The 26,194-nt window shown below is 38.7% G+C and overlaps 1 protein-coding gene across 5 annotated transcripts in view; it reads right to left on the bottom strand.

Moving 5' to 3' along the window:
- Window positions 1-26,194, bottom strand: part of pcdh1b (protocadherin 1b) — a 353,309-nt gene that overhangs the window by 71,265 nt on the left and 255,850 nt on the right. The window contains exon 6 of one of the 5 annotated variants that reach the window (XM_029119488.2): window positions 11,140-13,326. The exons of the other annotated variants lie outside the window; for them this stretch is intronic. Within the exon in view, the coding sequence (XP_028975321.1) occupies window positions 13,271-13,326 (56 nt within the window). The 3' untranslated portion in view covers window positions 11,140-13,270. Of the gene's footprint in view, window positions 1-11,139; window positions 13,327-26,194 lie in introns of those variants that run through there. 5 annotated transcript variants of the gene reach the window in all.

Genomic DNA, 26,194 nt, shown 5'->3' with positions numbered 1-26,194 from the left:
TTTTTATTTTAAATTTTTCCCCCTCAAAGATGTTTTTCAATTGAATTGTTCACATTATAGGTCAGGTTTTTGTGATGTAAAAGAAATGAGACAAAGATAAATCATGTCAGAACTTTTTCTACTTTTAATGTGACATATAATGTGAACAATTCAATTGAAAAACAAACTGAAATCTTCAAATCTCAAATTGACCCAAAAAATAATTATGACAATGTAGATCGGTAGTATTTACATAAAAGTTTTCCTCCAACATAAGCCCTGAATGTATTTTGATCCTAGCAATGACTCTGAGTAGGGGAGTAAAGCAGGGATGCCCATTATCCTTGTATTTATTCATAATGGCCATATTAATCTTAGCCGGCAAAATTAGAACAAATGACATAATTAAGGGTTTGGAAATCCTGGGATTTAAAAAAAAAGTCTTATGTATGCAGCTTATTCAAGTTCTGTCATATCGCCAAATACAGAATGCTGCTTCAGTGTTTAAAATATTAGATATTTTATTATAGGGTATGGTGTCACCAGCCCCCCAACATGCTAAAAATTCCCTCGAAATAGGCTCAATCATTTGTACTCCGTTTCTGCACAAATTTTCATTTGTGCTGATGCTACCTTAACATTTAATTTTCAGCTCCCAAACCTCCAAACTGTCTCAAAATAAGCTCAATCGCACCACTAACTTTTACCAACCCAAACAAAGCACAAACGATTGAACCTATTTTGACTGAATAAAATTTGACCTATAAAATATTCTTTCATATCTAAAAGATGAAAGCAGCACACACATTTTAACAACACAAACCAGCACAAATGGTTAAGTCTATTTTGCCATGTTTTTGCATTGGGTGGGGACCATTTTTACACAGGTAAAATACCTTTAATCGTTTGTGCTCCATTTGTGCCGCTGTCATTTTTAGATATTAGTCCTAGACTAAGAATATTTTATAGATCATTCCAAGGTCACTCAGCCCTCCAACATGCTACAAATTCACTCAAAATATGCTAATTCGTTTGTGTTCCATTTGTGCAATTGAAATATTGTTTTTGCGACTTTTTTACCAAAATAGTTTAAGAAGTAATGACAGAGCTATAGTGCAAAAAGAGTAAAGCCAATGTGCTATCCAGGAGAAAAGTAGGTTATGTACAAAAAACTGTACCAGCACAAACAAGTGATCCTATTTTGAGTCAATCTGGAGCAGGTTGGGCAGCTGGCACAAACAAAACTTTTAATGGCACAAACGAAGCACAAGCAAACAAGAGTATTTTGGGTGAATTTGAAGTATGTTGGGGGAGGGGGGCTGAGGGATCTCAGAATGAACAGTACAATATTCTTTAATGTCTAAAAAATTATAGGAGCACAAACGAAAATTTGAACAGGAAAAAACCAGCACAAACGGACCAAAAATGATTGAGCCTATTTTTAGTCAATTTGGATTTAAGTGGCTGGTGATGTCTTCACCCCTTATCAAATGTATAATATTAAAAACGCCAATGCAGCACAAACAAAACTTTTAATTGCACAAACCATCACAAACCAGCACAAACGAATGAGCCTATTTTGACTAAAGTTGGAGCATGCTGCGGAATTGAGTGACATCATCACCAAAAATGTAATGTCTAATATATAAAATACCCAAGCAGCACAAACAAACATTGTAATGGCGCAAACCGGCACAAATGAAGTACAAACAAACAAGAATATTTTGGATGATGTTGGGGGGAGGAGTGACCTCAGAATGACCTATAAAGTATTCTTTAATATGTATAAAATGATAGCAGCACAATTTTTTTTTAAAGACGGGCACTTTGCCATGCTGCAGATTAAAGTGTGCCATTTTAAACTGATAGAAAATTTTACATTATTTGAAACATCGACCTTTATGAACAAATCTATACAAAGCTGGTTACAATTCCAATTCCATCCCCCTAAACAGCTTACAACAAATTATATGGCCTAACTCAAAAAAAATTATATGAAAATAAGCTAATTTTAATTGAAGAAAATTACTAGAAGGATTTCTTGTTTCTTAAAGGCATCACAAACAGAAGACAGAAACTTAACACTGATGAGCAACTCAAACAAGCACTTTGGAGGTATAATCAACTCTTTGCAGCCATACCAGAGAAAAAAAAAAGTTTACTCTAGAATCTCTTCCATCTTGCTACAAAAAGCCTGACTGTGGCACCATACAGTATTAAAAACATTTGGGGAAATCTTTTTGATATTCCAATTCCATGGCACAGAGTGTATGGACTACTATATAAAACAACAATTGATGTGTCTTTGAGAGCCTTTCAGTTTAAATTGTTGTACAGAATCCTGGTCACCAAATAAATGCCAGGACGGAACAGAAACAATAGATCATCTATGGTGGTACTGTTCTAGAGTGGCAACATTCTGGATTCAAGTTCAGGATTGGTTATTGTGTCATTGAGTCACCCTGGAAATTAGTTTACACAGTCATATTGGGTGACCATTGGGAGGCAATGCTTAATCAATTGAAAACGTGATTCTGCTCCTTGGTAAAACATTTATTTTCAAGACTGCATCGGTGAACACCTTGAGCCTTGACAGATTCAAATCTGTTAGCTGGCCGGCAATAGAAAGCGGTGATCATGGCCCTTTTGAGATTCGAACACCGGTCACCCATGTGAAAGGCTGTGTCGTGAACCACTACACCACTGAGCTGTACATTTGCCAGGTGTTAGTATAATCTCTTGACGCATTAATATCACGCCAAGTTTGAATATTCCGTTAGACACCATTAACCATTGTGTTAAACTGACTAACGTTCCTTATTAAATTTACCTCCACCACAAATAGTTTCTATGAACTGTATGACTTTTGCCGCTGGCCGTTTTAATAGCTTATTAGCCAGTAATATGTCGCTAGACGCCATTAAGCATTGTATTAAACTGAGTAATGTTTCTTATTACATTTTCCTCTACCACAAATAGTATCTATGAACTGTATGGCTTTTGCCACTGGCCATTTTAACAGCTTATTAGCCATTTGTGAATTACATTGATACAATAACTACTGTATTAATATAGGTGTTAACAGACTTTTTTGTCAATTGAAAAGACGAGAGAATCGTGTAGCCTGCAAAGTGTTTGTCTATCCTGAAGAAGTCCTAAGACATGAATCGAAAATCCACCAGAAATAGTCACAATATAACAGTAAACAGTTTCATTTCAGGCTTCCTATAACAAAGCTACGGAAGATTGTATCCAGTAGAGTTTTTGTCTATCCTGAACAAATCCTCTTTTGACACTGACCATTTTAAAAACTAATTAGCCATTTGTTGTGGCCAGCCTAAGGCACCCCTGTACAATAATCATGCTGTGTAATCACCATCTTGATATGCCACACCTGTGAGGTGGATGGATTATCTCGGCAAAGGAGAAGTGTTCACTAACACAGATTTAGACAGATTTGTGAACATTATTTGAGAGAAATAGGCCTTTTGTGTACATAGAGAAAGTCTTAGATCTTTGGGTTCAGCTCATGATAAATGGGGGCAAAAACAAAAGTGTTGCGTTTATAATTTTGTTCAGTGTACATACCCAAGGTACATATTGTACGTAACCCAGACACAGGATCTCTGCTGAACAAATAGCACAATGACTAGACCAAGAACTGTGGTGCTTTCCAGGTCCGAGGAGGTTGTCGAGTTTCAGTCAGAGAAATGCACTGGATTTCCAACTGCACACATTGTTAGTGTCACTCGAGACTGGTGCACCAACCCATTTGTGGTTTTCCTGGAGTGTGAGCCCTCATCTCCTGGACATAAAAGCAAGGGACGACGCACCACTTACTGTGTTTGTCTGTCTGTATTTTGTGTCTTTTTGTGTTACAGTGTCTCAGGTGTGAATGGGGAGCAGGTGTGTTAAATTTGGTGTCATCGCTTGCACACTCCCTCATACTGTTCACTGGAAGTTGGCACCGCTTGGCCAAAACTCTCTGAGGATCTGAAAAAAAGGATTGTTGCTCTACATAGACGGCCTAGGTTATAAAAGGTTTGCCAAGACCCTGAAACTGAGCTGCAGCACGGTGGCCAAGACCATGCAACGGTTTAACAGGACAGGTTCAAGTCAGAACAGGCCTCGCCATGGTCGACCAAAGAAGTTGAGTGCACATGCTCAGCGTCATATCCAGAGGTTGTCTTTGGGAAAAAGACATATGAGTGCTGCCAGCATTACTGCAGAGGTTGAAGGGGTGGGAGGTCAGCCTGTCAGTGCTCAGACCATATGCTGCACCCAGCATGAAATTGGTCTGCATGGCTGCCTCCTCTAAAGATGATGCACAAGAAAGCCCGCAAACAGTATGCTAAAGACAAGCAGACATGGATTGGATTGCTGGAACCATGTCCTGTGGTCTGATGAGACCAAGATAAACTTATTTGGTTCAAATGGTGTCAAGTGTGTGTGGCGGCAACCAGGTGAGGAGTACAAAGACAAGTGTGTCTTGCCTACAGTCAAGCATGGTGGTGGAAGTGTCATGGTCTGGGGCTGCATGAGTGCTGCCGGCACTGGGGAGGTACAGTTCATTGAGGGAACCATGAATGCCAAAATGTACTGAGACATACTGAAGCAGAGCATGATCCCCTCCCTTCAGATACTGGGGCACAGGGCAGTATTCCAACATGATAACGACCCCAAACACACCTCCAAGACGACTACTGCCTTGCTAAAGAAGTTGAGGGTAAAGGTGATGGACTGGTCAAGCATGTCTCCAGACTTAAACCCTATTGAGCATCAGTGGGGCATCCTCAAACGGAAGGTGGAGGAGCACAAGGTCTCTAACATCCACCAGCTCTGTGTCGTCATGGAGGAGTGGAAGAAGACTCCATTGGCAACCTGTGAAGCTCTGGTGAACTCTATGCCCAAGAGGATTAAGGCAGTGTTGGAAAATTATGGTGGCCACACAAAATATTTACACTTTGGGCACAATTTGGACATTTTCACTTAGGAGTGTACTCACTTTTGTTGTCAGTGTTTTAGAAATGAATGACTGTGCGTTGTGTTATTTTGAGGGGACAGCAAATTTACACTGTAATACAAGCTGTACACTCACTACTTTACATTGTAGCAAAGTGTAATATCTTCAGTGTTATTACATGAAAAGATATAATCAAATCTTTACAAAAATGTGAGGGGTGTACTCTCTTTTGTGAGATACTGTATGTACCAATATTCATGACTCTAAGTCACATGGGGTGGGCGTGGTGGGGTTTCGAAGTTAGTCGTTTTATCTCACAGGATTTGCAAAAAGGACCAAAAAATGCCACAATAATAATAAAGCTGCAAGCAACATTGAGCATGTTTCAGCATTCAGCAATTATTTCCCCACATGTGCATTGAGAGATCCCTGAGCACCATCTATTCAGAGATTCTCGAAATAAAGCATGAATGATGTTTCTTTGTCCAATGGTACCCCCATATGGCCAAATTGAGCATTATCTAGATCACTACCCTTATTTTGTGTGCCAAATGTAAATCAGACTGAGTGATACAGATAGAGATAATGCCAATTGGCTATTTTTGCCCCACCTTGTGGTCAAACTGAATTTACTTTCAAATGTTACATCGTAAAAGTGTTGTGGATATGTAATGAGTTCGATGGGTGCGTGGCATCCAATCACTGGGGCCCTCAAGAAGTTTATGTTGAAAATTACAGCAAGCAGAATAAAATAGTATGATTAATTTGCTACATACTATTCAGTTGACATTGAAGTGATAAACATCTATATTTTTATGATTCCATGACCGTGGGAGTGTAGCCAGCGTTGCCAGATGGGCCAGTTAACCGCTTATTGGGCTATTTCTAATGACAGTGTGCGGTTTTTATGTGGAGTCTGTGGGTGATTGGGTCTATATTGTAGGTGAATCTGGCAACCCGGGGTATAATGTCGAGGTTTTGTCGGCTCGTTTGCTAATGATCTGAGCAGTTGAAAATTAAAAAACAAAACATAAAAATGGAATGTAGGTATGTCTGCCACTCACAAGAAAGAGAAGCAATACATTATAAAAAATATAATGATGTGTCCTCAAGAAATGTCTTTAATAAAGTTATTGGATAGACCTGAAAGATCTGAAATTACAATGACAGGAACAGCATCGCGGCTTACAGTGAAAGGGGATTACAGTTATGATCCAGGTCCAAACGCAGCTAGCAGCAAAGTTTTGTAACTGCAGATATGTTTTGTTGTTCCCTAATAACAAGTTTCTGTTCAATCATGGTATGTGAAACATATGTACATTTTTGCAAGAGTAGTATTAAATATTTATATTATCTGCGTATATTTTAGTTGGGAAATTAAGTAGCAAGACTTTTGCAATGGGGGGTTGTGGGGGGGGGGGCTCCGCGACCAAGATTTGCACCCACTGGAGAGAAAGCTAAGCTCCGCCACTGCATGTACATCAAATGACTTTATCATATCATCAACTGTGTCTGATTTAAATGCATATATGTGTAAAACCACACAAGCTTGAAGATTGAGTGGTAATTTTTTTGACTTACTGGCTCTGCTTATGCATCTTTTACATAACGGGATTTATAGAAGCCAAATATGTGACAGAATGTGTATGTCGCATGTCACTACTTTTCAGGAGAACCGTTTTTAAGAACAAAAACATATTCTGGGATATTTTGTCTTTTTTTATGAAATGCCTTCGTGAAGATGTTAACTTTCATGTGACTTAATGCAAACTAGTATGTGAAGTGTAAATAGGAATATAATTTCAACTTCAAGCAAAATGTAGTCCTTTCATTGCAGTGATAGTGGTAAAAAAGAAATGCAGGCTCATCTTGTATAAAACAACTGTTTATTGGAGTATTGAACGCGTTGAGTGTGAACGGTAGCGAAAAGACGCGTTATAAACAAGGTCCACAGACTAAACACAAACAACAAATTACTTTGTATGTAATCAGAGGATATTCACTCTGCCGCAAAATATTCCTACATATTCCTACGTATACGGGTCAAGTCAAACATTAGTTATCTGACTACAGATAATTATTTTCAATATTTTCTGGTTCCTAGCTTGTTCGTTGGGTAGCTAGCTTTTCTTCGCAAAAGTGAGAAAGTCACTTAGTTTCATAATAAGATACATGATTGACTGGTCATTGACCATTCATCCCCGGTGTGTGTGATTACTCCTAATCTATAATCCTATAATGGCTCAGCGGCTGTCCATCTGCACTCCAACTATCTGCGTTGCTGCTAATACCTATTATGAATCCGGCTGCTAGGCTACTTTACCTTTCACTGTACTGTTTATACATGATGTATCAAGTCCATGTGAAAAAACGTTTATTTCATTTTATTTGGTTTGATATAGTATGTGTTAATTAGAGATCAACCAGATCAGCACAAGGCCAGATTGTCCCCATTTGAATACATAAATAGCTGGGTGGGGTTAAGGCCTAAGAGGGTGTGAACTATGCTGAATGGGCATAAACAAAGACCAGCTTTCAGGCAAGGGTGAATCCTTCAAGCCTCTTTTCTCAGAACTAAGTAGAGCAGATCATCAACTTTCAAAGCAGAATTTCTTTCCCATAACTTTATCAAACAGTATTGAATTATATACCATTACTAAGCTCTGAATCTGGACCTTCATAAAATAAAAAGGCAAACTCTAATTTTGCGATTGGACAGTGTTTAGGAATTCTGTCACATATCAAAGGACGTGAAGATTGGACATTTGGTGTTGTAGGAGTATAATTTTAAGTGTTTTTCACAAAATCAAAAATGGCGGAAAACCCCATACGGGGGACTTTATGGGTCCCAAAGGATTCAATTTTAATTGTGAGGAGATAGACATATGGAACAAGTTTCATGACACATGGCGTGGGTGTGGTGAGCTTGCAAATCTGGACACTTTGGAGGCTTATTACAGCGCCACCATGAATCTGATTGCATACCATTGCACCAGAAGTTGTGTCCCTTGGGCCTGTATTAGCATGCAAAGATGGGCCTTTTTATCTCACTAGAATTTGTAAAAAAGTACCGAAACATGCAGGAATAATAATGATAAACAGCGGTAACAAAAACAATAGTGTTTCACCAGTGAACAGCTGAAACACTAATAATAATAATGAAATGGAACAAACACAAAAGTGTTTCACCAGTGAACTGCTGAAACCCTAATAATAATAATGAAACTAACAGTTACAATAGGGTTCCAGCAACTTTGTTGCTTGGCCCCCTAATAATAAATATAGTTGCATAGCAACAATGGTCGGGGTCCTCCAATAAGTTGAGTATAGGAAAATGGTCTGGTAGGGCACACTCACACTGTATATCTTTGTATAATGCTAATTAGCATACATACAATTGATAAACGTTTCATAATTTGAAGTAGGGATAGGTAAACTGGTGAAACAAAGTTGGTTTTCTGTCTGTAGCTCGAATGTTTCAAAAGATACAGCCTAATTTTTATTCTTTTTATATTTGGAATATTACATTTTTTATTATTATGATGTTGTTTTGATGTTTTCATTTGAGTATTTGTTTTCACGTTATTGTATTTTTATTTTCTTTGTAAAGCACATTGAATTGATTCGATGTATGAATTGAACTATATAAATTAACTTGCTTGCTAATAGGTATTTCATGCTAATTATGCTAATTTTCCTAATTTGAAGTATGGATAGCAAAAGTCCGTTTTGTGCTTGTTGCTCAAACGGTTCAAAAGATACAGCCTAATAGTTAATTAATGATAATTAGCATACGTAAACTCAATTAACATTTCATCATACTGGGGAGAGCATAAACGTGTACAACAAATATGGTTTCGTGTCTGTAGCTCAAACTGTAAAAAAAAAAAAAGGCATAATAGTTAATTAACGCTAAATACCCTAATTAGCATATGTAAAATAAATCTTTAAATATCCTAATTTAAAGTGGGGATAGCTTAAACGTCTGAAACAAAGTTGTTTTTTTGTGTCTGTGGCACGAACAGTTCAAAAGAAACAGCCTAATACGTTTCATCAAATGAACTGGGGATAGCCTAAATGTGTAAAACATAATGGTTTCATGTCTGTAGCTCAAAGGGTTCAAAAGGTACAGCATAGTAGTAGATTTAACGCTATTTACGTTAATTAGCATATATAAAATTAATAAAAAAAGTTTCCTAATTTGAAGTAGGCATAGCCTAAACTGTTGAAACAAAGTCAGTTTTGTGCCTGTTGCTCGAACGGTTCAAAGGATACAGCCCAATAGTTAATTAATCAATAAATGTTTCATAATTTTAAGTAGGGATAGCTAAACTGGTGAAACAAGTCAATTGGATTTACGGTTCATGAGAAGAATCTTTTTGTAGTTTAGGAAAAATTTTCATTGTACAGAAAAATCCATCATGGCGGACTTTATGGGTTCTTGGGGCTTTTTTGTTTATCATGAGAAATGCAGGTACAAAATCTGTAGGTCAAACTGTGCATCATTTTTAAATTAGCAAATTTAATTGTGTACTGTAGCGCCCCTGGTGGAGGAATCGGGGTGGGGTCTGTATGGTTGTTACACGTGAACTATTTTGATGCAAGTTTATATAATTTTTTACAATGGAATTTTTGAGTTTAGCATTTTAGGCACCAATAATATGATAATACTAACAATAACAATAGGGTTTCTCTTACTGGAGAACCCCTAATAATACAAACAATTATAAGAGGGTTCCAGCAACTTCGTTGCTTGGCCCTCTAACAAGACCCAGAACCGCTGCCACCTTCTCTGGGCCAGAGTTCATTTAAGATGGACTGAGGCCAAGTTCAAAATTGTACTTTGGTCTGACAAATACAAATATTTTTGGAAATCATGAAAGCCACAGCCTCAGCACACAGTTTAAAAGCCAGCATCTGTGATGTTATGGGGGTGCATTAGTGCACATGGTATGGATGACTTGCACATCTGTGAAGGCACCATTAATGCTGAACAATAAATGCTAGTTTTGGAGAAAGATTTGCCGCCATCCAGATGTCTTTTTCAGGGAAGCCCTTGCTTATTTTACCCAGACAATGTCAAACCACATTCTGCACATATTACAACAACATGGCTCCGTAGTAAAAGAGTCAAAAGTGCCAAACTGGCCTGCCTGTAGTCCAGACCTGTCACCTATTGAAAACATTTGGCACATTACGAAATAAAAAATACAAAAAAGGAGACCCTGAACTTTTGAGCTGCTGAAACCCTATATCGAGCAAGAATGGAAATACATTTCACTTTCAAAACTACAGCAATTGGTCTCCTCAGTTCTCAAACGATTACAGAGTATTGTTAGAAAAAGAGGTAATGCTACACAGTGGTAAACATGCCCCTGTCTCAACTTTTTTTGAAAGTGTTGCTGGCATCAAATTGAAAATGACCATGTATGTTTTTTAAATGTTGTCTTTGTACTATTTTCAATTAAGTTAAGGGATACATGATTTGCACATTATTGCATTCAGTTTTTATTTGCATTTTATGCAGCGTCCTAACTTTTTGGAAACGGTGTTGTATACAACAAGACATGTTGTTTGGGAAATAGCTGGCAACATTAGAGCCTACTCACCTCACTAGGCACCATACCAGTCTGTCTGTGTGTGTGCATAACTACATGCATGAGATGCTCAAACAAAACCACTAACAAACCCACCAGTACAGTGGATTGAGCTGGTCAGCACAGACAGTTTTAATGAGAGGGAAATGGCACACTTCTGCCAGAGCATTCATTATAGAACAGGTTTAGCCACTTAACTCCTGCTACTGTCCCAGTTCATCCACACAGAGTTGGACAGGCTCGTCAGTTCAGTTCTTATCTTAACTGCACTTACAAGTATGACAGAACCCTAGCCTTGGCTTTTAAGAGAGTCTCTCTCTCATACACACCTGAGACATAAGCACTGCAATGCACACACACGCAAACAAACACACGATCGTAGTCACAAATAGGGGGCACTCAACATAGATTATATAAAATTAACTCATAACATTTCAAAAAATACATTCCTACTAATTTCACCTTGCTGGGCTCTCTATAGATGACAGTTCTAACAGGGTTCTTAGCCATGCTGTTTAGGGACAGTCTGAAGGCTGTGAAACACTTACCACCCAATATTTTTGCGAAATCCTTACACACAAAACAAACAAGGACAACAGGCGTTTTCCGCTTTCTTTATTATAATAAAAGTTTTTCAATACAAAGTACATTCACAGGTACTGTACTTCCTTTGGACTGCCCACATACTCAAATGGACCTCTAGCACTAGCTTACATGAGACAAGGATTCTGCCCTGACTTCATTTTTGTCATTGCATTTCCTACAACGATAAAAACCAGTTAAATCATCATGTCAGTGAGTGTCTTAAAGGGATAGTTCAAAGTTTTGTCAGTGAGGCCCTTATCTATTTCCCCACAGCCATTTTAACTTGTGGATACCATTGTTATGTCTCTGTGTGCAGTTCGAAGGAAGGCACTATTAAATGTCTGCACAATAGCTGGAAGTGTATGGGAACAACTGTACTAATGTTCAAGCAAAGAGTAAAACTACCTTTTAAAAATGAATAAAACAATGGTACAACCAGGACTGAGACAAACACACAGAAGCACAGACTCAATCAACAATTTTTTTTGGGTGTATTTCAAATAGGTGTGACTGTTCTGGTCTTTCAATGTATCACTTGTTTGTAATTTTTCCTATTTTATGTTTTGTATTGACCCCAGAAGGATCAATCAGCGATTAGCAAAAGCTTGTATAACTGCCTCTAACTTCCTCTAATGCTAATGTATGGAAAAGGGTTTGCATGAGTTCATTTGACACTGGGAAAGTAGATAAATTCAGAACTATTCCTTTAAAAGTAAATATATCTTTACACCATTTACCATGTCCAACAATCAAACCATATATTTGACTGTAAATACTCTTTACATTTGTTACATAAATACACATTTCAGGTTGAAAGAGGTGCAATATGGACAACTAAGAAGCCACTTTGCGTGAAGGATTATCCCTTTGAGCCAGTTGTCAATCGGCTTTCCTACTGCAAATGTTTTATTTTATGATTACATAAGATAGTTCTGTGTTTGAGAGAAGTCAAATGTTACAGGAGCGTGCCGACGCTACTCTAGATAAAGTAGCCCTTGTCCACTTTGTGTGAGTGAGTTTCAGTGAAGCCAGACAATCTAATTACTGAACTTAGTGGATTTTCAACTCTTTTTTTCCACCTGTGAGCTACTCTTCATTTGGGTGTGCCAATGCAGTCTGCCAACCCAATAAAGGTCTCAGGCACAATAATGTTCTCATTTGAAAACAATTTTCACTTTCACTGGTTCTCACTGAGTAGAGTCCTATGGCGTGAGAAAAGTGGGGAAAAGGAAATAGAAAAAAGAGGTGATTTGGTTCATATGTGTCAGGCTTCCTTTGCAGCATATGGATTTCACTTGCAGGAGGTGAGAAGGAGAGGAAACAGATAAAAAACTATTCAAAGCAGCACTGAATGAAGGTGAGCGACTGAGGTGTTAACTGCCAGGTGGTCATAAACCTTATTGGAGGATTCAAATCAACTTGGCCCTCTCTATTTGCTAATAGGAGAATGTCTTAGAAAGAGGTCTGAGAAGGGGAAAGTTTAGCCAGCCATGAGAACTGAAGCGGGACCTACCTGCCAAACCCTGTCCTGATTACTCTAACTGTCAATCATAAATGAGGAACAGACAGACAGGTGGACAGGAAACAGGTGACAGAGGCTGGTGGAAAAGTGTGGGTTCCATTCAAAAAATTTGGCCCTCCCCTCAAACTCGATGCACACTTTGGAACCAGTCCAGTAACAGAATGAAGGAGATTGCAATGGCTGCAAAAAAACTGCAAAAATGAAGACATAATCCAGTTATAACATAATGGATACACTAGATATTGATTACATCCATATAAAGAAGGCCGCAGTGTCCACAGAGATAAGAGTTCTGCTTCAAAAATATCAAAAAATTAGAGAAGAAAACCTTCAGGGAGAATTACTGAACTGCCAGTCTCTTCCTCCAAAAAGACAAGGTTCCAGTAATTTTTTTGAGTTATCAATAACTTTTGTCGGAGTTATTCTCTTTCTTTCATTACTCCACAACAGAGACTTATACCAAGTTTCTACTTGACACACATCAAGCGACAAAAGATCACAACCACAGGCATATGACGCAAAGGAGGAGCTCCTTTGAACCGCCACAGAGAAAAAGCAAATGCACTCAGTATTTTAGAAATTTTGAGAAAAAGACGATTTTCGATTCTCTGTCTTTTTTGTGTCTTAAGGCAGTCTTTTTTGGCTGGCCCCCATCTCTTGATCAGCGCCCGATACTGCACCTATAAGAGGATAGATACGTCTTACCATTCACATAATGGAATGCATCACATTCCATGCAAAATGTCAAAAAAAAATTAGAACTCACTGGAAAAAAGTAGAAAATCATCAAATAAATATTCACTATAAACAAAAAAGTATACTACATAAAAACAAAATGCATACACGAAAAAATTTCAAGCAATTCACGCGATTATATTCATTGTACAAATATTTCACGGACTGTAGCAAATGTAACAGTGCAATTCCACAATAATGCATGCCCTTCATAACATTCCTAAAACTTGTGTGCAGCAATAACACAAAAAGTGCATACCAGGAAAATGCACTATTCTCAAAATGACTGGTACTGGTATACTTGAATTATGGAACTAATAGTTTGCCTATAACCCAGGGATCAACATTCAAAACCACATGCTTGCTGGGAATAGAACATTTGCAAAGATGGCCTTTCTATTTAAGTGGGGCTTTGGTACAGTGGTTAAAATTGGAATGAACAAGACAAAGAATGTCAAACAACTTCTATTCAAAGTTATGGTTTCTAAGTTAGTCGCATGTATATTGTACCAGATGATGGCGCGTGTGTAGTAAAATTATTGTCTATTTCTCCATGTAATTGGTCCAATTAGCTGTTAATTGTTTGTATATCCATATTCCACAATCAGTGTATTGGTTATATTAAGATCAGTTGGAGCACTGTTAAGTTATGTGTATGATTGTGTGAGAGAAGCCACAATTTCATTCCAGGGTAGGCTAAGTAGCCCGGTAGACATGCACGCACACACCCTCTCACACCATCACAAATACACTAGCGGGACGTGCCACTGTGATTAATCCACGGGGGGACTTCGGTGGCCATGCTCAATCTGTTTTCCTTATTTCTAATCACTGAGAGACGAGCCCTTTCATAATCCTGGTCCTCACCTCTAACACGGCAACAACTGTTAAGGGGAGAGGGCGCAGACACTTTTCTCCTCCCGCCCATTCCCTCCACCTTTCAAGCCTTCTTCTCTACCTCTCTCCCCTTCCACAGCTTCTGGACGTAATAAGACACCGCCTGGTGTTGTCCCCGTTAAGTGCTTCCTTTCCAGTACCTGGCTCTAAATGTTACCACCTGCTGGATGGGTCTCTATGCCTGCAGCTGCCTCTCCCATCAGCCCCCAGCAATCCCTCCGGATTGTCCAAGTTGTTGATCTTGCAACTAGGTCACTTCGTAGAGTCAAAGCTCAGACCCATAGAGCAACTGTAGCATTTCTCGAACATTAGAGGCACTGGCTTGCTAATGTTCCAGAATGTTGGGAAAATGGCTAGAATAACACATAGTTTGGCCTACTTGGTATAGTCTGGCTATCACTGCTAGTGTTTAGAAGGTTCCTTGACGATGTTTAAAAGTTGTTGTTGACTGGTTTGTTTTATGGATCAGGGATTTCTAATTCAAAATCCATTCCAGATGAGTCTTTGGCTTCACCCCAATGTAAACCTAACAGCCTCTTTCCAGCTTTCCCTTCACAATATGTTTTAGAATGCATTGTTGGAGAGGAAAGTGGGGTCGGACAGAAAGTTTGAAAGAAGTGTGGGCTGGATTCAAACCCAAGATGCAGCATTATCTGTGTAACAGAGGCAGCAGATGCTGGACCACCCCAGGCCACTAGAAAAAGTTTGTTTTATCATTACTGGTGTCCATAGCGAACTGCTTTGCAAGAGCTTTCAGCAATATACAACTAACCAGTAAAAAACTTGCAGAGCAATAGAAAATGTTGGTTTATTACAGCTGGAAAAGAAAACAATCAAATCTCGTCAGGAATAATTTGATGTAGAAACTGAGTTTGACGAAGACCTTGTGAAAATAACCCTAAGGCAATATGTAAAATGTGCTCTATTTATTACAATTGGCACTACTTTTAATTAAGTTGTCATGTGCTTTATATCGCACACACTTTTTAGAAATGAAGGTGTACAGTCTGTATGTAGTAGGTGCGTGAACAACTAATCGTGCAGGCTGTAGACGAGGAGTTAGCACCTAATGCTAAATATAAAATAGCATCTAATGTCATAACATAGTCATAAAACCTACTACAAACAATCTTAGTTACAAGATGTTTCCTTTTCCAGATGAAATAAATGATTATAATTTTACTAAATTTACTGTCTAGCCTTCAGTTAAAACAAAGCAAATTAATATTGAATGGAAAGACAGATAGAGTATATGGATAAATACAGACACCAGATGGAATTAGCTTGGAGCCAAATGAAAGGCTTTGTAGATATTTTTATATGTGCTGCCAAGCCAGAGAAAAGGCAACAACAATAACAACCACGACACCGGACAACGAGCTGTCAGATGTCTCAGCCCTTGTTATCAAAAAACACATTAGCCATCGTCGACGGCGTGGGCCATAGCACTAGGCGCTTAGCTCAATAATCCTGGCATGTTTCTAAAAGGCAAAGTTACTGGGGAAGAGAAAATGAAAGATGCTCAAACCCGCTGGTGTCTCAATGGCAAATTTGATTGCTACCCAACCATGCTTGAGTTTCCAGTTCATTGAAGATAGCAATTTGTCATATATTAACTCTAGAAATAATCTGCTGAGGACAGTTCATATTCACATGAACATTGCTCCAAAAACTATCCCAAGTGCTTTAATCCCCTCTGTACGTGAGAGGAGGACTAGAAAGAATACTGACTATCATCTTATTTCCCAAACATTATGCAAGGTACAACAGACAGAGGAGCACCTAAAGGGCCTCATGCATTTTCATATTAGTTTCTAGTTTGCCTTAGAAAAGAAATAGACTATATGCTAAGTGAAACAACCCCATGGCTAGGAACCACTTCTCACTGTCAGGATCACAATAATAAGAATTGTAATGTATTAGATATTGTTGTTGTTTACAGGAGAGTAGAATAAGAATTGCTATTGACATCACATCTGTAAAGGTGTTAACTACTTCTAATTGACAGAGAATTTATCCATCATTTATTTAGATTTTTTGCACTAGAAATTGGATACATACAAATAAAACCCTCCATCACCACACAAGGACAAAAGGGATCAAGATACAGAAACGGATCAAAAGCGAAAGGGATAAAAAGAGAAAGAAATTAATAGAATTAAAATAAAAAATCAGAGTAACACAACATGAAACGAGTCAAAAGCAGTAAGGTTCAGCATGTCATCTTAAGTCCAATTATTGTAAGCGCTAGACAACTCCATATAAATTACATACAACTATTGCAAAACTAAGACAGATGCTGGGACAATTAATGGTAACATGGACAATTTTGAAGCTTCTTCATCACAGAATGTATATTTGAGGGTATTTTGTGTATAAAGGTACCAGGTTCATTCAAAAGAGGTTTATAAGGGAATACATTTCAGAAAGACCCTTTGTTTTGGAATCCTTTCATTTGTATTGGATGTACAGTGGGGAGAACAAGTATTTGATACACTGCCGATTTTGCAGGTTTTCCTACCTACACAGCATGTAGAGGTCTGTCAATTTTATCATAGGTACACTTCAACTGTGAGAGAATGAAACTAAAACAAAAATCCCGAAAATCACATTGTATGATATTAAATAATTAATTTGCATTTCTTTAAGAAGCCCTCCTGTTCTCCACACATAACTTGTATTAACTGCACCTGTTCGAACTCGCCATCTGTATAAAAGAAGTCTGTCCACACACTCAATCAAACAGATGCCAACCTCTCCACAATGGCCAAGACCAGAGAGCTGTGTAAAGACATCAGGGATAAAATTGTAGACCTGCACAAGGCTGGGATGGGCTACAGGACAACAGGCAAGCAGCTTGGTGAGAAGGCAACAACTGTTGGCGCAATTATAAGGAAATGGAAGAAGTTCAAGATGATGGTCAATCACCGTCGGTCTGGGGCTCCATGCAAGATCTCACCTCGTGGGGCATCAGTGATTATGAGGAAGGTGAGGGATCAGCCCAGAACTACACGGCAGGACCTGGTCAATGACCTGAAGAGAGCTGGGACCACAGTCTCAAAGAAAACCATTAGTAACACACTACGCCATCATGGATTAAAATCCTGCAGCGCAGATAGGTCCCCCTGCTCAAGCCAGTGCATGTCCAGTTTGCCAATGACCATCTGGATGATCCAGAGGAGGAATAGGAGAAGGTCATGTGGTCTGATGAGACAAAAATAGAGCTTTTTGGTCTAAACTCCACTCGCCGTGTTTGGAGGAAGAAGAAGGATGAGTCCAACCCAAGAACATCATCCCAACCATGAAGCATGGAGGTGGAAACATCATTCTTTGGGCACGTTTTTCTGCAAAGGGGACAGGACGACTGCACCATATTGAGGGGAGGATGGATGGGGCCATGTATCGCGAGATCTTGGCCAACAACCTCCTTCCCTCAGTAAGAGAATTGAAGATGGGTCGTGGCTGGGTCTTCCAGCATGACAACGACCTGAAACACACAGCCAGGGCAACTAAGGAGGTGGCTCCGTAAGAAGCATCTCAAGGTCCTGGAGTGGCCTAGCCCGTCTGTATTGCCCAGCGACAGCCCAGAAACCTGAAGATCTGGAGAAGGTCTGTATGGAGGAGTGGGTCAAAATCCCTGCAGCAGTGTGTGCAAACCTGGTCAAGAACTACAGGAAATGTATGATCTCTATAATTGTAAACAAAAGTTTCTGTACCAAATATTAAATTCTGCTTTTCTGATGTATCATGCAATGTCATGCAATAAAATGCAAATTAATTAGTTAAAAATCATACAATGTGATTTTCTGGATTTCTGTTTTAGATTCCGTCACTCGCAGTTGAAGAGTACCTTTGATAAAAATTACAGACTTCTACATGCCTTGTAAGTGGGAAAACCTGCAAAATCGGCAATGCATCAAATACTTGTTCTCCCCACTGTATGTAAAAGATACTGGTAGCTTGAGGGCTATTTTCCAAATTTTCTTTTAAGGCCAAAGGGAAACCCTAGTATTATACTATGGAGATACAGTAGATCCACAGTATACATTATTTGTCCCATGTAGCACTACATCTAACTATAATCTGGATCAAATGTTCAATATTTAATGGAAAGGAAGTCATTTACACATATTCTGGCCATAGTTTCCCTGAAATGTCTTAAATTGATAACTAGGCACAACATATCTTGAAATATCTGTTTCTCTCTTCTCACTTGTATTGTTTATATTAGTGGATTATTGGGTTACAGAAGCAATCTCAGATATAGCCCTTTGTTAAATGTATGATATCCATTTTAGATCAAACATTTTATTTGCTAGTGGTCTTTGTGCAATGAATTGCTCTTTAGATGAGGCAGCTTAGCAAATATACACACAACTTAGCTAGTGTGCTAAAAAGCAGACAAAGTAGGTGACTCCATTATTAAAGCTCTGTATAGAAATAGGAAAGAAAACATTTATGAGCTGTGAAATCAATGTCCTATTGCACTCATATTTCAGTAAGTCCTCTCTTTTCTCTTTTATTTCTTTCCCAAATTCTGTCTCATGTCTTATTCTCCATGCCTCTGCTTTTCCAGAGGTTCCTTGTGTGTGTCTTCTGTCCATCTATATTCCACTATACTTTTACACAGTTTCTTTCTTGCTCTCTCTCTTTCTCTCTGGGTGTCTTTGTCAGTCAAGGATGTTCTAGTAAGTGAGGCATATTGTGTGCACAATGGGGCCTGGGCAAGTTTCACTCAGTGCAATGAGAGTCTGAAGGCAGCTATGTTATTATCTCTCTGAGGTGAGAGAGCACAACAGGGGCACCCCAAGGAAATATTCTCTGCCTAAATTTTCCTTTCCCCCATTCTACCAGTGCCCAGGTCACTCCGTAGAGTCCTAGCTGTGCTAGCCACACAAAACCAGAAAAAATAGAGGGCACACACAACCCGACTTTTGGAAAAGAGCAGCAGAACTTTTGTAATCATGTATAATACTTTGATAACAGATACACACCCTCAATTACATGTCCCAATCCCAAACCCAATCCTGGCATATACTTGAAATGTATACTTGTACACCGACCCCACCAAAAATATTTTGGTTTTCAATATTTTATCTGGTACATAATTTTATTTTAATTACCTTCTCAAATTTGCACTCACCTGGTACACTACATTCCCAGATCAGTCTATCCACAACTGAAGCACAAATTGTGTCAAATAACTTGCACAATAGCAACAGCAAAAACAATTAAAGTGGAAGCATTTTACAATAACACATACACTCAATAAGGTGCACAAGGCACCAATAGCTTCAATAGCTTGGGGTAACTTTGTCTCTGAATCCACTGCACACAGACAAAAGCGAACAATGTAACTGTCCCCGATTTGGTTGTGAGGCGATTTGCGGGCGAAAGAAAAGACGAAGCTGATGACTGGACTTAACTAGTTTGTTGCAACACAATTACTTGGTCCTTCATACTCAAACAGAGCTTTTCTACTTCTCAGAAGCCTATACTCTAATCTTATCACAAAATAATAAACCCAGGGTTCACTTGACTGTACGATCAGGTCACCATGTCAACCTTTTGCAATTGATCAGCAAAGCAATATTCCTTCTTGTTTTGGCTCATAAAACATGCAATCACAGTAATGATAAGGACCATACCCTTTACCCAATACAATGTAGGGGAAATTCCAATACATTCTACCTTTTTTATCACAATTTTACACGTTTTAGTTTTTGTTTGTGTGTGTTCGTGCATATACAATATGTGATGTACAATTACCTAATACATTAAATGCATGATTATTGTGTGTTCACCTGCTTGCCCATTGTGCATACATTTGTACGTGTTCAAAAGTGTTTCTGTTCCATGCATATCTGCACTCAATTATACTTTCAGAAAACAGCAATGGACTGTAAACATCTGCCAATAGACAAGCCATGTAAAAAATGGCAGCTGCGATGTTGACTTAATTTTAACTTGATTGCGAGGTGGGGACGGCTGCAAACACCCTTAAAGCTTCTTGCTGTAATGTAAGTGATAAAAATATGAGTGCTTTGAAAAATAAACCCAATTAGGACATGGTACTAGGTTTAAAACATTCTCCTCCCACACTCTTCCCTGATCAATTGCTTTTCACCTACCCTTTAGTCACTAACTTATGTAGACACAGACATCTACCTCTAACACTACTCATGAACACAGACTGTGTATGAATAGTGTCAACCAAACAAGAGGACATTCTACTTTAGATGATGAATAAGTTGAACAGCAAAATGCCAAGGCCCAATAACTACTTGATAGTAATTTGAAGCAAAGCACACACTAAGTCTCTGCTCTGATTACTACCAGTCATTCAAAATCATTGCAAATAATAATTTGTTTAAAATAACATATGTAACACCGTATACATTTCCATTTACAAATGTTGGTAACAACTTAGCCATTGTCATCATCTCATCAAATGTACTTTAGACAGATTGCAATGTTGTCATTAGCTAGAGAAGTCAGTACAAAATAGCTGGAAATGCTAACTTTAGAAAGCTAGAAAACTCAGTGTGTATTATCTCAAAATGCTCTATAAATCCAATAAAACAGTGGTAGTATAATAACCCCCAGCATTCTTCATGTGTAACATAAGGTATATTGAGTGCTATGCAACTATGGGGCTTTCGGCCGGATTTCACTAGTGGGACATTTTGGGTCCTAGATTCATTTCTGTAACAGATACAACCTATTATGATGTATCCTTTTAATAGCAACCCCTCTGGCTACAATAAAAACACATAAAAACAGACTTCTGGGTCACTATTTATAAAACTCATCTGTTTGAAAGGCAAAAAAAAAAATTCGGAAAACATTTCTGCCATTCAGCATCAAGATTTTTTTTTTGAAAGCATTATGAGATTTTGTGTCAATGGTATTTCCTCATACTTTCATGCCTTTACTATCAAATTACACTGTAATTGGGTTGAAAATAATGAAATATAATAGAAGGTAAAAAATATAGGCACCCCCAAAAAATTTGGTTCTTCTACCTAGAAATAAAACATTATGAAATAAATAAGATTGAATGTAAAAAACCCATGTTATGGGTGTAATGACTCAAAACGGCCAGCACTAGATCACTAGTTACGTTTGGACTTATATATTTTATAAACTCAGAAAAATTACCAACTTCTTCCCAAAAACTCAAGAACATCCCCATACTATTTTGACTAAATATTAATTTTTATATCTTATATATAATACAAACGATGTATTATGGTTCAAAACATCATATATAGTGATGTACACGCATGTAATATTCATAGTAGTGTACAAATGAGCCTTTCTAAGATGCATTGGCAATGTCGTTGCCTGGTGAAAGGTTCTCATAGCAACCCAAACTACAACTATACAACCCATATTATACACGGAAAACCCCAATTATACACGGAACGCTTCAGGAAAGTGGCTACAAATAATATACCATTGGAATCGGACGATTATGGCGAATCTATTTTTCGAAATATTTATGCAAAGGAGCACTGTCCGCGGGATCGCGGACGTCGAGATTATTATGATTATAACTGACAACTAATGAAAATCCCAAATTCAGTATCTCAGAAAATTAGAATATTACTTAAGACCAATACAAAAAAAGGATTTTTAGAAATGTTGGCCAACTGAAAAGTATGAACATGAAAAGTATGAGCATGTACAGCACTCAATACTTAGTTGGGGCTCCTTCTGCCTGAATTACTGCAGCAATGTGGCGTGGCATTGAGTCGATCAGTCTGTGGCACTGCTCAGGTGTTATTAGAGCCCAGGTTGCTCTGATAGTGGCCTTCAGCTCTTCTGCATTGTGGGGTCTGGCGTATCGCATCTTCCTCTTCACAATACCCCATAGATTTTCTATAGGGTTAAGGTCAGGCGAGTTTGCTGGCCAATTAAGAACAGGGATACCATTGTCCTTAAACCAGGTACTGGTAGCTTTGGCACTGTGTGCAGGTGCCAAGTCCTGTTGGAAAATGAAATCTGCATCTCCGTAAAGTTGGTCAGCAGCAGGAAGCATGAAGTGCTCTAAAACTTCCTGGTAGATGGCTGCGTTGACCATGGACCTCAGAAAACACAGTGGACCAACACCAGCAGATGACATGGCACCCCAAACCATCACTGACTGTGGAAACTTTACACTGGACTTCAAGCAACCTGGATTCTGTCCCTCTCCTTTCTTCCTCCAGACTCTGGGTCCTTGATTTCCAAAGGAAATGCAAAATGTACTTTCATCAGAGAACATAACTTTGGACCATTCCAGTCCTTTTTGTCTTTAGCCCAAGCGAGACGCTTCTGACGCTGTGTCTTGTTCAAGAGTGGCTTGACGAAAGGAATCTCACAGCTGAAATCCGTGTCTTGTATATGTATGTGCGTGGTGGTTCTTGAAGCACTGACTCCAGCTACAGTCCACTCTTTGTGAATCTCCCCCACATTTTTTAATGTTGTTTTTTTTCACATTCCTCTCCAGGGTGCGGTTATCCCTATTGCTTCTACACTTTTTTCTACCACATCTTTTCCTTCCCTTCGCCTCTCTATTAATGTGCTTGGACAGAGAGCCCTGTGAACAGCCAGCCAATTACCTTTTGTGTCTTGCCCTCCTTGTGCAAGGTGTCAATGGTCGTCTTTTGGACAGCTGTCAAGTCAGCAGTCTTCCCCATCATTGTGTAGCCTACAGAACTAGACTGAGAGACCATTTAACCTTACATAGTCGACATCCGCAGATCCGCGGACAGTGCTCATTTGCATAAATATTTATAAAAATAGAATCGCCATAATCGTCCGATTTCAATGGTATATTGTTTGTAGCCACTTTCGTGAAGCGTTCCGTGTATAATTTGGGTTTTCTGTGTATAATTTGGGTTGTCTGTGTATTGTTTGGGTTGCTATGGGAACTTTTCACCAGGCAACGACATTGACCATGCATTACATTGACCATGCAATTTTTTTTTTTTGTTTTATAGAAAGGCTAATGTGTAGACAAGAATAGGGATAACAAGGGTGTACATCACTATATATGATGTTTTGAACAATAATACATCATTTGTATTATAAATATGATATAAAAATTAATATTTAGTCAGCATAGTATGGGGGTGTTCTTGAGTTTTTGGGAAGAAGTTGGTCATTTTTCTGAGTTTATAAATTATATAAGTCCAAACGTAACTAGCGATCTAGTGCTGCGTCATTACAGGCAAAAATAAGTGATATAAAATAATTATTCCTCATTTTATTGTGTTTTATTTCTAGGTAGAAGAACCAATTTTTTGGGGGGTGCCTGTATTTTTTACCTTCTATTATTTTATTTCTTCATTATTTTCAACCCAATACAGTGTAATTTGATAGTAAAGGCATGAAACTATGTGGGAATACAATTAACACAAAACTGTATAATGCTTTCAAAAAACAATATCATTATGCTGAATGGCAGAAATGTTTTCCGAAAAATATTCTTTTTGCCTTTCCAATAGATGAGTTTTTAAAATGGTGACCCAAAAGTCTGTTTTTATGTGTTTTTATTGAAGCCAATGGGGTTGTGATTACCAGGATACATCATAATAGGTTGTATCTGTTACAGAAATGAATCTAGGACCCAAAATGTCCAAGTAGTGAAATCCAGCCGAAATCCCCACCGACTAGCTCAAACGCCTTTGCAGGTGTTTTGAGTTAATTAGAGTGTGATACCAGGTGTCTTCAGTACTGAACCTATTCACAATATTCTAATTTTCTGAGATACTGAATTTGGGGTTTTCATTAGTTGTCAGTTATAATCATCGAAATTAAAAGAAATAAACACTTGAAATATATCAGTCTGTGTGGAATGAATGTATACATTATACAGGTTTCACTTTTTGAATGGAATTACTGAAATCAACTTTTTGATGATATTCTGATTTTATGACCAGCACCTGTAGATTGGCAAAGTACACACTCCAGGGTGTGAATTCTGAATGGAGATGAAAATTGCTACTGGGTTGCCTGTGATAATGAATAATTACCTGAACCTTGATGTTTATACATGTTAGAAAAATAATATATTTCCCAAAATGCATTAGATCACACCCTGCAGCATAGAAGTTAATGATCAAACAATTTATGACAATGGGAAACACTATTTAGCATCTTTGAATTTAAACTTAGATTGTCAAATAGCGTGTTAATTGTATCTACTCCTCCCTCTACATTTTTATGGATAGTGTTTTATTTTAGAAGTTGACACAGGATACTCTCGGTAGTGCATCTGTAGAAGTTGGAGAGTAACCTGGAATCCATGCCAAATCTCCTTAATCGGCGTAGGAAGAAGAGCCGTTTCCTGGCCTCCTTCACCAAGATGTTAGAGTGATGAGACCAGGTCAAGTCATCGCCGATGTTGACACCAAGGAACCAGATGTGGTGAACTCTCTCTATTGCAGACCCATTGATGTGTATGGGGGCGTGGTCTCCCCGCCACTGCTTCCTGTGATCAACAATCATCTCCTTTGTTTTGCTGATATTGAGCTGGAGGTCGTTTTCCTGACACAACGAAGTCAGTGATCTTACCTCATCTCTATAGGCGATTTCTTATAATTGTCCTTGCTGCCGGAGTTGAATGCTGCAGTCCGTGCCTTAATCATGGCACGAATACCACTGTTGACCCACGGTTTTTGATTAGGAAATTATTTTGTAGTTGTACGTGGTACAACATTGTCTATACATTTGCTAATAAAGTCACGTACTCTGTGTATTCGTTGATATTGCCTCCAGACGGCTCTCTGAACATTTCCCAGTCGGTAGTGAGGAAAGAGTCGCTTAAGTCGGTGTCCGATTCGTCCGTCCATCGTTGAATGGACCTCGTCACTGGCTTCTCTTGTTTTAGCCTCTGCCTGTAAGCAGGGAGCAACAGTATCGACGCATGGTCTAATTTGCCGAAAGCAGGACGGGGGAGGGCCTTATGTCCATGATGAAATGGAGAGTAGACATTGTCAAGAGTGTTTTTCACGCGTGTCGGAAAGTTTGTGTTTTTTAAACTTCGGTAGGACTTTCCTCTGATTGGTGCCATTAAAATCAAAATCAATAGTAGCAATTAGCTTTAAATTAAGTAAATATTTGCTATGGAGTTATGGTTGGGGATGATGGCCGGGTGTAAAAATCACCAACGCAGACCCTAACGCTAATGAGTTTGATACAAAATCTTTTTGTTTTATATAACCTCACCCTTAATCCTAAACACACTGGAGCATTAGCAGCATATTCACATTTGAGAGTGTTGGCCAATAGACAGAAACATACAATTTCCTTCCGAAAATTCTTCACCTGACTTGGATTCTCCATACTGAGACATGCTCTTGCACATCGACTATACTGGGTCACCCATTTCCTGGTTAAAATTACTATTTGGTGAATGGACTTGAACCAATGTTTCTTTGCTGTTGTTCCCTCTGTCCATGTGAATGTACACACAATGTGTTCTTCCCACTCAAGAGTCTATCATTGTATGATACGCCACAGACTTGTTTTATTCTGATTAAGGCAGGTTTTATTTATTTTTTATCAGTGGCAATGGTTCAGGGGTCAGCTCAGATGGCCACAATCTTACCATCGCCATGAGAACCATGTTAGGTCAAATTTCTGGGAGGATAACTTTCCCCCTGACTGTCTGCTCACATCTGTCTGCCTCCCTGAATGCATAACTGCCCGCCCCACTGAATGCCCGCTTGTCTGCAGCCTGTCTCTGTGTGGATGTGTAGGTCAGGGAAACAGAGCCCAGCATGAGAGGGGCTTGGCATAGCAGTGGAAGCCTGCAGGTAGCTAGACACAGCACAGCACGTCTCAGGGCAAAATCACAGAGAGACAGACGGATATGTGCCAAAGAGGTCAGTCAGAGATAGCTAGAGGCAATGCCAGATCAGTATA

This window comes from Esox lucius, chromosome 4 (assembly GCF_011004845.1).
Source record: "Esox lucius isolate fEsoLuc1 chromosome 4, fEsoLuc1.pri, whole genome shotgun sequence".
Lineage (NCBI taxonomy): Eukaryota > Metazoa > Chordata > Actinopteri > Esociformes > Esocidae > Esox > Esox lucius.
Note: the sequence above shows the minus strand (reverse complement) of the source record. Positions and strands in the feature narration are given on the sequence as shown.